Source organism: Leptidea sinapis, chromosome 36 (assembly GCF_905404315.1).
Source record: "Leptidea sinapis chromosome 36, ilLepSina1.1, whole genome shotgun sequence".
Taxonomy (NCBI): Eukaryota; Metazoa; Arthropoda; class Insecta; order Lepidoptera; family Pieridae; genus Leptidea; species Leptidea sinapis.
In genome coordinates, this window is record NC_066300.1 from 1,193,859 (window position 1) to 1,207,892 (window position 14,034).

A 14,034-nucleotide genomic window follows, 5' to 3' on the forward strand; every position below is an offset into this window, starting at 1 on the left:
TATAACGTTTCAAGCAAACATTTTTCTTTCTTTCTTTCTTTTTCTTCATGTTCTCATGGTATCTTATAGCGTTCGTCCATTATTAGTCTATGGGTTGTAAGTTCGAGGTTTTCGGATTCCGTATGAAAAAATATATCTTTTATAAAAGTATTCTGTACGGTGATACGGAGTTGATTGCAGGTCTGACTCACACTTGGCCGCTTTTCTTGTAGTCGAGTAGACTTGAAAATAAATCAAAAATGGTTGCAGGTGACGTCACATCCGATGAGCTACGCGGCGCTGGCAAACTTCGCGATGGACGTGGATTCCATCACCGCCGAATTCGCCGAGATTCCCTCGGTGTCTGTGCGGCCCGAGGAGGTGCCTCCGGGCTGCGAGGACAAGAACCGGTATTCCAACGTGCTGCCGCTCCCGGAGACCAGAGTGCCTCTGCGCAGGATAGGGAACGACCCAACAACGGAGTACATTAACGCGAATTATATAACGGTATATATTTGTATGATATTTTAAGTCTTATAGCTTTCAATCTAATGTAATTATGCTTCGAAGCAGTAGAACATAATTTAATAAAAAAAGAACTTGAAGGATATTTTATATTGAAGGATTGACTCAAGAAAGTAAGATACAGTTTTATATATATTTTTATTGCTAAAATGCTCACACAATTCCTTTACATTGTCTCTATAGCTCATGTGTTTTTATTTACTAATTTACTTTTTTTACCTACTCGTCTAAGGCATTGAGTATTTGATGATTGAATATTTTTTTGCATCACTTTGCATATAGTAATTAAAATAATTTGATAAAACGACGAAACTGTTGTGTTGAAAAGAAAAAACAACTTTTGACATTTATAAATGTGTCATTCATCTACACCAAAATGAAATATTTGATTTGATTTAAAAGCGGCGCAAGTAATTTGGTCACAAGAAGCCAACCGCAACACAACACATTGCAAAAGAAAAACTACAAATTCAAATTCAAATATTGCCTTGCACAAAGTGGGTTTGGAAATGTCGGTCATATTCAAGACACTCTCTTGTACAGAAACATATATACACATCATTTGACTATATAATTATGTCTGGTATCGAGAAGTCACTGACAGCTGAAACACAGTTCGTACTATATAGTTTAGCTGTCGTTGCTGCCTGTATGTAAATAATATAATTTAGAAACATATTTTAAACTTGTTACTATTTATTGTAATATTTGAGAAATAAAGTAATTGTTATTGCGCCTTTGATTAATTAGTTTTGAGATAATATACGACTTTTACCGGCCTATAGTCGGCATCCCTGAAGGTCCTGTGGTCATCAATTACCAGTCCGATCGTCTTCAGAGTCACTTCGCTTTATGTTACTGGGATTGCGTTTAACGTCACAACATATTGTTACTGTTAAGGCCAGATGAATATCGGTATTAGGTATAAAATAAAGCCGTCCAACACGGAAACATTGATTTCTATTCATCATCCTTTGATGCATTCCATTCAGAAAAGGTTGCTGTAACATATTTACACATTACAACATTGATTATACATAATTAATTTGTAGCAAAATTCATGGACGACTTGGACACTTGAACCTGAGAATTGAACAACACATACCAAAATTTGGTTTGAAACTCGGTCGGCTGGCTCAGTTGATAAGAGCACTCAGACGGAACCCTAGAGGCGTGGGCTTAAGTCCCGCATCGTCCATGAATTTTTGTATAAATTAAATTTGTATACTTAAATTGCAGAAGTGAGAGAAAAATATCAGTTAAAAATAACAAACTATATGGGTAGTGGTTGCCATCCATTAAGAAATATTTAGCAGTAGTATTATAAGTCACGTTCCCGCAGGGTCCAGGCAACATCCGTAACTTCTACATCGCCTGCCAGGCGCCACTCTCCAACACCGTGGTGGACTTCTGGCGGATGATCTGGGAACAGAACTCGCGGACCATCGTGATGCTCACAGAGTACATGGAAAGTGGAGTAGTAAGTTTTATTTAAATGTAATTAATATGCCCTGCCCATTACAATGCAGTGCCACTCAGGATTCTTGAAAAATACAAAAATTCTGAGCGGCAATACAATTGCCTTCAGAATCACCTTGAGACATAAGATGTTTAGTCTCATTTGCCTAGTAATTTCACTAGCTACGGTGCCCTTCAGAACGAAACATGTTAAAGTTATTTGCTTTTGATTTGATTACACATTACGGTTTCACGGCAGAATAAGGCGCCGTTGTGGTACCCTTAATACAGGCGGTATCCTGTGTTTTTTTTTTGAGAGGAGGAAATACGGTTACGTATTTACGCGCTGGAACGGGGCGTAATATGTCGGACTCGAGTGTCCGCGTAAGCGGACACCCCATACCGACTAAAACCTCCTCTGTGCTGTTAGCAGCCCTGGCTTTCACAGCGAAGTAGGACGTGGGCCGTGGAGGCCGCAAAGACTACGCAACAACAGTCGCGGGGCGTCTCCTAAGGAGACTCGAACCTCAGACCGGCTGTGTGCTTGTGGGAAGGAGAGAGAATGAAAATGAAGATGAAAGATGATAATATAATAAATGAAGGTGATAAGAACACACTCGCCGGCGAGTGTGGTGATGTTTTGTGTAATGTATGTAAGTGTGTATGTTTTTTTTTTTTCTGATGGGAAAAATACTTTTACGTATCATAAGATCAAGATCGTATTGATCTCGTATGTCGGGCTCGGTTTGAAGGCCAATACCGACTAAAAAACCGCCTCTTCTTCTATCTCGTTAGCCCCCATGGAATCGCCGCAAGGCATTTCTTCACGGGGGGAGAATCTAGCTTTTGCTCTTTCCAACTAAAAACTATAAATTTACTACAGTGGCTTTTCTTGCCCTCTCTAACCTACGCCTACTACTACCTACTGTCTTCTCCCATTTGTCCCGAGCGGTTATGTATCGATGGCATTTAAAAAATACATGATTCGCATCTTCGATTGCGTCTGTGCAGTTTGGGCAATCTGGGGAGTCCTCGTGTTTAAATCTGTGGAGGTACTGTCTGTAACATCCGTGGCCAGAGATCATCTGGGTCAGGTAGTAGTTAACCTCCCCATGCTTGCGGTTAACCCATGGCGCAATTTCGGGTATCAGGCGGTAGGTCCAACGTCCCTTACTTGAAGTACTCCAGCGTTCTTGCCATCTTTGCAAACTCTTCTGTTTTTGTTTGCTTTTGAGTAAGTGTGTATGTATGTGTTTATGATTGTATGTATGTGTGTTTGTATGTATGTACGTAGTGTAAATGTTTGTGTGCATGTATGTTTGTGTTTGTGTCTGTTTGTGGAGTGTGTTTGTGATTGTGTAAGTGGTGTATGTCAGTCCGTCAGTCAGTCCGTGTGTGAGTGAGTGTAGTGAAGCGATTACAGGACGAGGACTAACGTCTCGTCGGGTATCAAAACAATGTTTGGTGTATCTAGGGTGCGGGCCGCTGGCCATCGTCAGAGCGACGAGTGCAAGTGGTTTGCGGTGGTTGACCGCGCCTACGCCTGCGAAGGCGGTGTGTGCGTGTCTGTGTCGGTGTTTGTGTGGGTGTCGCGTTCGCGATGGTGATGTCGTCATCCGGGTCTACCGTTACGTGTCTGGGACGTCTTATTGGGTTGAGACTATGGTGAAGGGGGGTGTACCCGCATGCCATCCTAACCAAGACGTTGGGATGATTAGGCGCCTTGTCAAAGAAGCGTCGCGAGATCTCTTTAAAGTGTTGAGCTATCGTCGGAAGCTCTAGGTCGCGGTGAAGGTCAACGTTTCGGATGAACCACGGGGCTCCGGTTGCCATGCGCGTGAATTTATTTTGAACTACTTGCAAACGACGTAAGTAGCTCGGTCGGGTTTGCGCGAAAACGACGCTTGCGTATGACAGTATGGGCCGTACGATGGTTTTGTACAGCGTCACTTTGTTTGAGCGGAAGTTTGCTTCGCCCACACACAAGTGGATAAAGGCGACTGAGGACAAATCGGGCTCTATTGCATACCGTATCAATATGTTTCTTGAAGTTCATATTGCTGTTGAACGTGACTCCTAAGTATTTGTAATCCTTCACCCACGGTATGGGTGTTTCATACAATTTAATGACGTCGGTCGGTCGTTTTTTAGCCCGGATGCTATTCGCGTTACCGAAGAGTACCGCTGCACTCTTGGTGGGGTTCACTTCAATCCGCCATTTTCTGAACCAGTTACCTAGTTCATCGACGGCGGCTTGAAGCACTTTAATGTTCCTGCTCAAGGTTGAGCGGTTCAATAGAGCGGAGCCAAAGTAGAGTGCCGTATCGTCAGCGTACTGAGGGAGCTGGACACTCGGAAACTTGGGAATGACGCTCGTGAAGAGCGAGAAAAGAGTGGGAGAGAGGACTGAACCCTGTGGCACGCCAGACCTGATGGGTCTGGGTGAGGATAGGGTGCCCTCTACTCGATATCGGAAGGAGCGATCAGTAAGGTAGGCTCGTATGATGCGCACGAGCCTGTCTGGCAATCCCAGTTGATACAGCTTGAATACTAAGCCGTTGTGCCATACCTTGTCGAATGCCTTCGCGACATCGAAAAACACGGCTGCCGTGGTAGCGTGAAGTTGACGCCGTACGAGAATGTACTCGGTGAGTCGGTGAGCCTGCTGGGGACACGAGTGAGCGGTTCTGAATCCGAACTGTATGTCGGGTATCAGGTTGAGCTCCGCGATGTAATGATTAAGACGCGCGAGAATTTATCTTTCGTAAAGTTTCCCGATCGAGTTAATTAAGTTAATAGGCCTATAGCTATTCGGATTAGGTTTTCGGATACCGATAACAATGGAATCCTTCCATTGTTCGGGGAACGCGCTATTAGACAATAGAATATTAAAAATGGTAACCAATAAAAATAATAAGAGTCGAGGGTAGGATTTTAAGAACCCTATTGCTTATAGTGTCGGGCCCCGGGGCCTTCTTGGAGTGAAGCTCCTAAATAATTAGCTTCACCTCTTCGTAAGAAGTGGGTTTTATTACATCGCCTGAAGGGCTCAGAGCGGAGCGACGTTCAACTTCACGATCAACTTCGTCAACGTGTGTCTGGTCGGCTGCTGCATTTGGAGAGCACTGACTCTCGAGACTATCGGCGAGGCATTCAGCCTTCTCATCGTCATCGAGCGCCGGCTGCAGTCCCGGTCTGTCCAAAGGAGGCATGACAGTGGGCGGCTCCTGTTTGAACGCGCGAGGCAGCTTCCAGAAAGCCACATGTGATGGCTTAAGGTTGCCGAGCAAGCGGTCCCAACGTTCGCCGCGGAGTTCCGCGATACGTTCCCGTACCACCCGCTGTAGGTAGCGGAGGTTGCGCCTATTCTCGACCGACGGATACCTATCGTAAAGTCTAGTGGCTCTGTGCTTCTGTGTAAGTAAGTTCCTGACCTCTTTAGGCAGGTTTAGGCGATGCGGTTGCATCGTCGGAACCTGCCTGGAGCAGGCCTTGATCCTATTCTGTATATGAGAGATAGCACTGTGAGCCGTGTCGACCGAGTCGATGACGTCAGGTATAAGGTCAAGGTCGTCGGACTTGATAGACTCGAGATCCTTTTCCAGCCGTTGCCAGTCGATCACTGTTTTCGTCGGTGGTTGAAAGTTAACCGGTGGGCCTAGATTTAGGACGACGGGCCGGTGGTCTGACTCTAATTCGTGAAAATTCGCGGTAGTTTGCAGGGTTTCCTTCGGCACCACAGAGCACGCATGCCGGAGGCTCCGCGCACACTGTAGGGCCGGTGCACTCAGGAGTTCCATGGTTGCCAAGACACTTGACGCAGCGAGGTTTCTCCTCGCAGTTGCGGGCAGAGTGGCCATATAACTGGCAGCGATTGCACTGCCCTGGACCGCCGCTTTTGTGCGGAGCCTCCACTTTGATGCCGTGTAGAGAGCACACGGCCTTCAGATTGAATATCGCCTTGCCCTCCTTAGTGAGGTCGAGAACCACCAGCACCAGGTTCAGCGGCGACCTATCAATTCGTTTGTGCATGCGATGGACTTCATTCACAGGGTAGCCCTGCTCTTTGAGGTCAGCGTGGATCTCTTTAATGTCGAGTTCCTTTGGGATGTTCCTAAGAACGACCCGCAGTTTTTTGTCCTCAGGGAGGGCGTACGTGTGGAAGCCAACACATAGCTCCCTGAGTATAGATGTTAGGTATGCTGTGCAAAGCAGCCCCGTTATGCCCCGGGGAAGCACAGGGCTCTTATTAAGGTTTTGTAAGGATAACCAATGGGAAGTAAATAACTAAAGCTTTGCTGGCAAACCGTCTGTACTTGTGTCAATTAGCTGTATATTATAAACCTCAATAGTAAGAACATAGACTAAGGGTTTACTAGCGTATAGAAGAGCTGTAAATGTGTGTTTTAGATAGTGATTTAATATTCAAAATACTATGGAGCTAATATCAAGCGTGGCTGACTGTTTACAACTTGTCAATCAAAATTTGGTTACAGTTATAATAGAATCACTTACCTTTTCTATCTATTTATAGGTCCTAAAGAAACGTCAAGAGAAAAACATCAAGAAATAATAATTTGAACTTCTGCATCTCAATATAATCTTTTCATGTTCATTCACCTTTCAAAGGGAAAGCTTAGCGGTCGAGATATTGTTAGTCTCTTTGTCTTTGGTACATAGTTTCTTCCGTTTTTATTCAAACATGATGAAGTTATAATATTTGAGTCAATGTTCTCAAAATTAATAAAATAATTTTTCAGGAAAAATGTTACGAATATCTTCCACCTTCTGAGATTTCTGACAACAGACGAACATTCGGTCAGTTCCAAGTAATCCTGAAGAAACGGGAACAGCAAGACAAGTATGCCATCTCCAGCGTCCAGCTGATCAACTTGGCTACCAGAACTTGGCGGGAGGTGACACACCTGTGGTACTTCTGGCCGGCCAAGGGTGTACCGGAGGATTACGACTCTGTTATTGACTTCTTGTCAGAAATGAGGAGTTATATGAAAATATCTCAGACTGCTAAGGAGTACGATGAAGAAGGTACGACCTTACTGTACATAACACTTTTCACAATGAGCTAGCTAACTTGATAAAGTACTTTTAAGCTTTTTATGTGAGTGTTAACGAAAAACGTAACTTTAGGTTCGTATGATGGAGAAATTCGTGAGATCCTGTTATCATTTTGATGAGTTTATCGACACACCCTTTGTTCAAAACGTGTCTAACGTACCAGGGTATATTAACCCTGAGGATTTTGTTTTGGAAACGTTGAATGATTTGAAGATAACTATGGACAGCTGTAAGTCTCACATACATGACACTACATCATACCGTCTTTGCCGATAAATATATCTCCGTTTTGTCACGCAAAGCAGAATCTTATTCTCAGCTAAATGATTCTGCAATGCCTTAGGCGTTAATAAAATGCTATGTCAATCTTATCTCATGGAAACTATACATTTAGATATTTATAAATTTTTATCATTTCTAGGTATAGAAGTAATCTACGAGGACCAAAGCCGTTCATCCTACAACAACCTATCCAAGCTGAGGAGTGAGGATCATGCAGGGAATGGAGTCAACGTGTATTCTCCCGCAAAAGCTGAGGAGGTACTGCGGAGGGGGTACGGGACAAATGGGACTCTGGGAAAGATGAAAGTGGCTTCTGAACTTGAAGGTATGAATGTGCATATTTTATAACCCACATGGCTCGTTAAAATTACCATATTTGTAATGCTATCACAGCTGCTTTTTAAGTAGAGTGATAGTTAGTAATGGGACCTAACATGTCTCAAGGTGACGAGCACAATTGTAGTGCAGCTCAGAATTTTTGGATTTTCAAGAATCCTAAGCGGTACTGCATTGTAATGGGTAGGGCGTATCAATAAGCATCAGCTGAACGTCCTGCTCGTATCGTCCCTTGTTGTCATAAAAAATATTTTTTACTTTGAGCCTAAGGGAATTTCGCAAATTGAAAGCATTATTTCGTTAATATTATTAGATTTGTTTAAGTTAGCGTATTTTACAAAACTTTTTCTTTATTTTATTTAAACTGTACTTTAGTGGAAGTAACTGAACTAGAAGACTTGGCTTTATTTAATATTTTTATAGAAGAGAAGGAATATACTCGAATCACCAAAGCGTTGCAGACTTTATAAAAAGTCAAATAAACGTCTGATGAATTCGAAAAACAAACACACATTGGAATGTGGCGGGTGAGGATCGAACCCCGGGCAACGAAATGAAAGTAGACGGTTCTAATTATTGGGCCACCGAAGCTTTTGGCTTAAAAAGCTAAGCTAGAATTGATTTTATATTTCAAATTCTGTCACGTGCTGATAAGGTCATATTTCTTCAACATACATTTTAATGGAAAACGATCAGGCGCGTCACCTTATGGTATGAGAGCACCAGGGTAATCACACCAACCCACCTTTGAGTTGCCACTTTTGTAGTGTTCCTCACCAGGGGGTCTGTCCGTTTGTCAGTCGTGGGCTTCGGTTGTTAATATCGCAAAGATATTAACAACCGAAGTTTTTGTTAGTGTTTTACTATGACCGCTATAATAACAAATAATTAAAACCAATATGACGAATCCCATAAAAACCCTTACTTTTTTATTAATATTATTAATTATCCCAGAATATTGTTCTCATCTCTTGGAGGGCGCTTCTCAGTACCAGCTTTTTCTATTTGCATACAACACAGAGCGGCTCGAATCATCGACGATCAAGGCTTGGTCTTTTGGCGTTGCGTAGCGATGTGGGTTCTCTCTGCATCTTTTACAGCATTTATCATCGCAGCAGCCGAATTGCACCACTGGTCATTACGTTATAATGTGAAATTCCAACCGCATCATAGCATTCTACAACCGCACTTTGTAGAATCAATTCCCGGCTGCACATTTCCCGAATCGATACGACTTAGGGAACTTCAAGATAAGAGCATATTCACAACTTAAAGGCTGGCAACGCATCTATTGACCCTTGGTGTTGCGGATTTCCATGGGTGGTTACCTCACTACTTCTCATTACGCGAGCCTTACTTGTGCCTCCTTATATAAAGAAAACCCACGCACTTGACGAGTTTTTCGTACGAACGTAACGAAAGTACCCCACGTCATGACGTCACATTATGTTTCCAGGTGTTCGTCCTTGCGTCGTGGTGTGCGCGTCAGGAGCCGGCAGAAGTGCAGCAATAATAGCCGCGGACATTTGTGCGCGCGCGCTGGTCGCCGGCGCCGCAGACCTGCCGCGGACTGTGCGGGCACTCCGCACACAGAGACCGCACTCCATATCTAACAGACATCATTACATTTTCTTGTATAAGGTCAGTATAAAAATCCTACCTTCACTAGAATTTATTTGTTGTTCTAAGATGACTTTGTTGACATTTTAGCATTTGTCTAGCCTCTTCAAATATTTTATACGTTACCGCACTAACCAGAATTCAGTCCAGACCGGTTTTCTCGGTGCAAAATTGATAAGGATTTGTTTAGGACGATATATTTTTCAATATATACACCCTATGCTAAATTGATTCACTACAACAAGCGTAATTGTAGACTTTTATGTTGTATATAGTTGGGTTAGGTTCTGCCTATGCAAAAAAAGTTAGACTGATAACAGATGTATGATTGGCCTTAAATCAAGTTTAGCCGGATAAAATATTAATTTTATTCACTACCAATATTAGGCTAATAAATAAGAGCATAACTGGAATACCTAATATAAATTAACTAGGTATTTTAAATCTCTTCTAAGTCGATACGCCGTAGATACAATTGTAATGGTTGCTATGAACAAAACTCTAGATTCTAAAGGACACATTAGTGTCTCACATTAAATTTGCCGCCATCTCTTGAGAGAGGTCATTCATGTTCACTCCTGCACAGGACCGCAGATGGAGAGAGATTTGATTTGGTCTGTCCATCTCATGACCTTCAGCGCAGTCTAGTGCCTCCCTCTTTCCCCTGGACTAAAACAAGTTCTATGAACTGGCCGTATCACGTTGATACGTGTCTAAAGGAGGCAATTATGCGGGAATATAATGTAGTAGATAAACGCTAATTGATTCGTACTTTCTGGATTATCAAGGCATATGTGCGAAATACCTTCAAGAATCATTTTCCTGCACCACATTTCCGGATTGTCTAGCTTTTCCCTTGCCAAGTCTTGCAATGTCCACTTTACAGCACTATAAAAAGATTTGTACAAATAGACCAGTTTATATCACATGAAATAATTCATTTCAAACGAATAACATGAATGACCGGTTCACGTTTGGATCATTACTCGGTTGCTCTCACCTGTCTGGTCTGTACCACACAGTATCAGCTCCAACGATTTGACGTTGACTTGTCTTGACCTCGTGTAAATGCAATTATACTCTCACGTCTACTATTGAAACATAGACGTCAATTTAATTCAGCTGTATGTGAACACATAACAGACCATCCTAACCATTAGATCCGGTTCAACCAACCAAATGTTTTGGTAGAAGAGAATAGATTTCTCTCAAAACTGATACGTGAAGCCATCGAAATTAGAAAACACCCAAATTTCAATAGAGAAAACGGTCTAACATTATGTAACACCTGGGATTCAATAATCTCTAAATTAAAACCCATAACTACACATACCAAAAAAGAAAAGGATAAAAGTCAGTACATTTTGCCGAAAAACCATCTTTCTACAGCAAATACCACCTCTGAGGCAATAAATGGCGTTAAACTTCATAATGATAACTATGATAAATAGTGTCTGACTCATTTCATCTGCAGTCCCACTTGGTCCCACTGAAAACGAGATCAGGAAAGGTCTTGAAATATTGGTTAACTAAAATAAAATTGTAACTTTTACGCAAAATCTAATGTAAAAACAGTTACAATTACACGCGTTTTAATCCTTTAAAAGTGTTTTATTTAAGTCTATTATTGAACTATTTATATTATTGTTAGATTCAAGAATTACGTTTATTATTTTATTTTATTTGCAGCTCCTGAGTGAGTACGGGAACAGGCTATTGGGTGGTGTCGACAACATATAAAGAGAAAATAGAACCAGTTCGTTAATTAATTATTTGATAAGTATTAGTTCGAAAATATGTAGTATGAATTTGCAGCGATATCAAAATAAGACTAAATGAGTTTTTGAATTTATAATATTTACTGTAAAATTTATCAGATTTTTAATATATATCACTTATGTGGTGTTTTCGGATAACATCATTGAATATGACATAAGATCGATAGTGCAGTGCCACCTGTGTTGAGCTTTAGGCAAGCAACCGATGTTTCAGTTTGAAATATCAAAATTAGAGCTTTTTCCTAATTGCGTAAGATGAAAGTTTATACCAAACAACCATGTTTTTGTCTGCCTGTGGGTTGCCGATCGGCTGGACCGATTTTTATGGGACTTTACGAACAGAAATTCAACCCTGATAATGGGTTTATACGACTCAATAGTTATGAAATCACATAAACAAGATTAACGCGAAAATACGGTGGAATATACATATTCTTAATCTGGTAAATTTTTCAGTACGACAATGACAAGCAAACCATTGGACCAAAGGATATTTACTAGGATCTCTTATGACATGTAGGATATTTATTATTATTACAATCTATATACCAACAATGTATTTCTACCTAGCATGCATCAAAATACTGTAGCATTTATATTATTCATTGTAAACAATGTCTATATAAAGCTTGTACTTTTACTCTGCTCTATTTGGCTAGAAGCGCCCTCTAGCGACCCTTAGAGCTAAAACACGAGTTACGACGTCGACTAACAATACAAATAGATGGCGCTTCTTTCTTATTTCATTCGCATGAATTTTTCGATAGCAACGCCATCTCTAATTGGAAAATAAAAAGACTTTTATATAAATTTAGAATTTTTACAATATTAGATTTATTTCATAGTTTTAATTAGATATAGATATATTATATATTATTTGTTATACAGCGAACAATTTTATTTTGTTGATTGTTATAGTACTAATGTTAAGAATATTATCTAGATTATAATGGAACATAATAAATAATTAATTATAAATTATATGTTAAAAGAGAAAAATTATAGATATAGTTCTATGCAATAGATAGGTTAGGTTATATTTTATAATGTGATTATGTGAGTCATTTTTATTCTGCGCTTTTGCGCTCCAACAATTTTTCATCTTAATACTTATATTATATCTTAATATATTTAAATTACGTGACACGTTGTTTGTACGCAATGGAATCCTAAACTAATGAACGGATTTTAATGGGGATTACTTCATGGAGTGCAGTTTGGTCCAACTTGAGAGATAGGATAGTTTTTATTTCGATTTGGGACCCATAATTATTATTATTTTTAATATTTGTTTTGTATGGACATATTTTCTATGAGAGAATTTTGTGACGCACAGTTTGACAGTTCCGCTGTGAAATAATTTTATTAAACACTTAAAACAACATGGAGCATTTTTTACGAAATAATTCTTGATGTTTTGAAATATTATTGGCAAATTCCTATAAAACAGTATTGTTTTTTATCATCTACGGAACAACTTCCGTCGGGTCAGCTAGTTACGTATATTTTCTTGAATAATTATGGCAAATTTTATAAATAGCACAAAATACTACATAATTACTACACTACACTACGTTAATTTCCGACTCCTTCCTTTAGTTCGAACTTTTTTTTAATTTTAATATCCTTCCATCAAATATGTACTGAATTAAGCATCCATTAACAAGACAGGAAGAAAGTAGTAGGAGTCCACTTAAATCCACACCTATTACTACACTACCCTACTCGGAAATATAAAATGATCGCAATCTCATTTAAGTATTTTAATAAAAGTCAACCTTATTACCTAATGTCTCTTAATATATTGCTCCGCGATACTGACTTTCTGTTATACTATTACTAATAAAATCGTGATGAATAGCCCAGTCTTGGGGTGCTAGTCTCGCAATTTCAAAATAGTTGAAGTTAAGTTTCGAAGTTAAGCTTGGATAGGTCCAAGTTTTGTTATAGATTGGTATTCTCCTATGATTTCCCTAGAACGCTCGCTCGAAGTTACTAATATGTTCTAAGAAAAATAAAATACTTCTACTACTGTTAAAAGGGTTACCTATGCTCTATTATATATCTACTAGGAGTCAAAATTTTGCAAAATAACCATCTCCCAACAATTGACGTTCTATCTTGTTACGTCAATAGGTACGCATAGTGCAATTTCCCTAAATCGGAACGTAACTTCATCACAATCGTATCGTTAATTTTTTTTGTGTTATTGTCGTAACTAACAGTTCAGTTAACGTTCTAGGGAACTAACGATAGGAGAATACCTATATAATAGAGATAGGAGAAAACGTGGATGAGAATTTAACGTCATTTATTTTGAAATTACGAGAAAGCATCGGAGATCGACTGTTGATGTGTGGCCAACGTGTGGCGACATTATTCATTCTATCAATATTGGCCCAGTGACGATAATAAATATAAATACTCTTTATGAATACCTTACTTATTTTCAAGTACCGTAAATTAGCAACTGGTATGTTCCTACCGAAAGAAAAACACTCTGTTGCCTTGCAGCTGGTATTTAATTTAAAACCTACACTGAAGCATTTTACCGCTTGCAAGTTGGCTATAGTTCGGCCATATTGGACACAAAAAAGGCCACACGTCTATTTCTGCTACCTATCTTGCCCTTTTTAAAAGCCGTTTCATGTTGTACATATTTTATCGAAGTTTAAATATCATATAATAATATTTCTGCTGTGATTTTAATTGATATTTGAAGTTTCTAATCTTATAATTTTAAGTCATTTTTTAAGTTTTACCGGTTCATCCGTGTGAAATATAATTTAAATCGTTCATTATATTACTTGTTCATCTTGAATTATCATTAACATTATATTATATTTTAAAAAAGTTATAAATTTTCAGATATTAAGATATTAAACTACATCAAATTAATAGGTTAACTATATTTAGATAATATTTCATTTTAAAAGATGTATTCAAGTATCCATGACAATAACTTTGAAATACCAACTGT

At 39.6% G+C, this 14,034-nt stretch overlaps 1 protein-coding gene across 9 annotated transcripts in view; it reads left to right on the forward strand.

The window, feature by feature from the left end:
* Positions 1 to 14,034, forward strand: part of LOC126975491 (serine-rich adhesin for platelets-like) — a 130,725-nt gene that overhangs the window by 102,553 nt on the left and 14,138 nt on the right. For 4 of the 9 annotated variants that reach the window (XM_050823413.1, XM_050823406.1, XM_050823412.1 and 1 more), the window contains 6 exons: positions 250 to 486; positions 1,847 to 1,984; positions 6,723 to 7,008; positions 7,460 to 7,645; positions 9,113 to 9,297; positions 10,966 to 13,996. In XM_050823413.1, the coding sequence (XP_050679370.1) occupies positions 250 to 486; positions 1,847 to 1,984; positions 6,723 to 7,008; positions 7,460 to 7,645; positions 9,113 to 9,297; positions 10,966 to 11,016 (1,083 nt within the window). In that variant the 3' untranslated portion in view covers positions 11,017 to 13,996. Of the gene's footprint in view, positions 1 to 249; positions 487 to 1,846; positions 1,985 to 6,722; positions 7,009 to 7,459; positions 7,646 to 9,112; positions 9,298 to 10,965; positions 13,997 to 14,034 lie in introns of those variants that run through there. The other 5 variants (XM_050823411.1, XM_050823410.1, XM_050823408.1 and 2 more) reach the window with 5 other exon arrangements.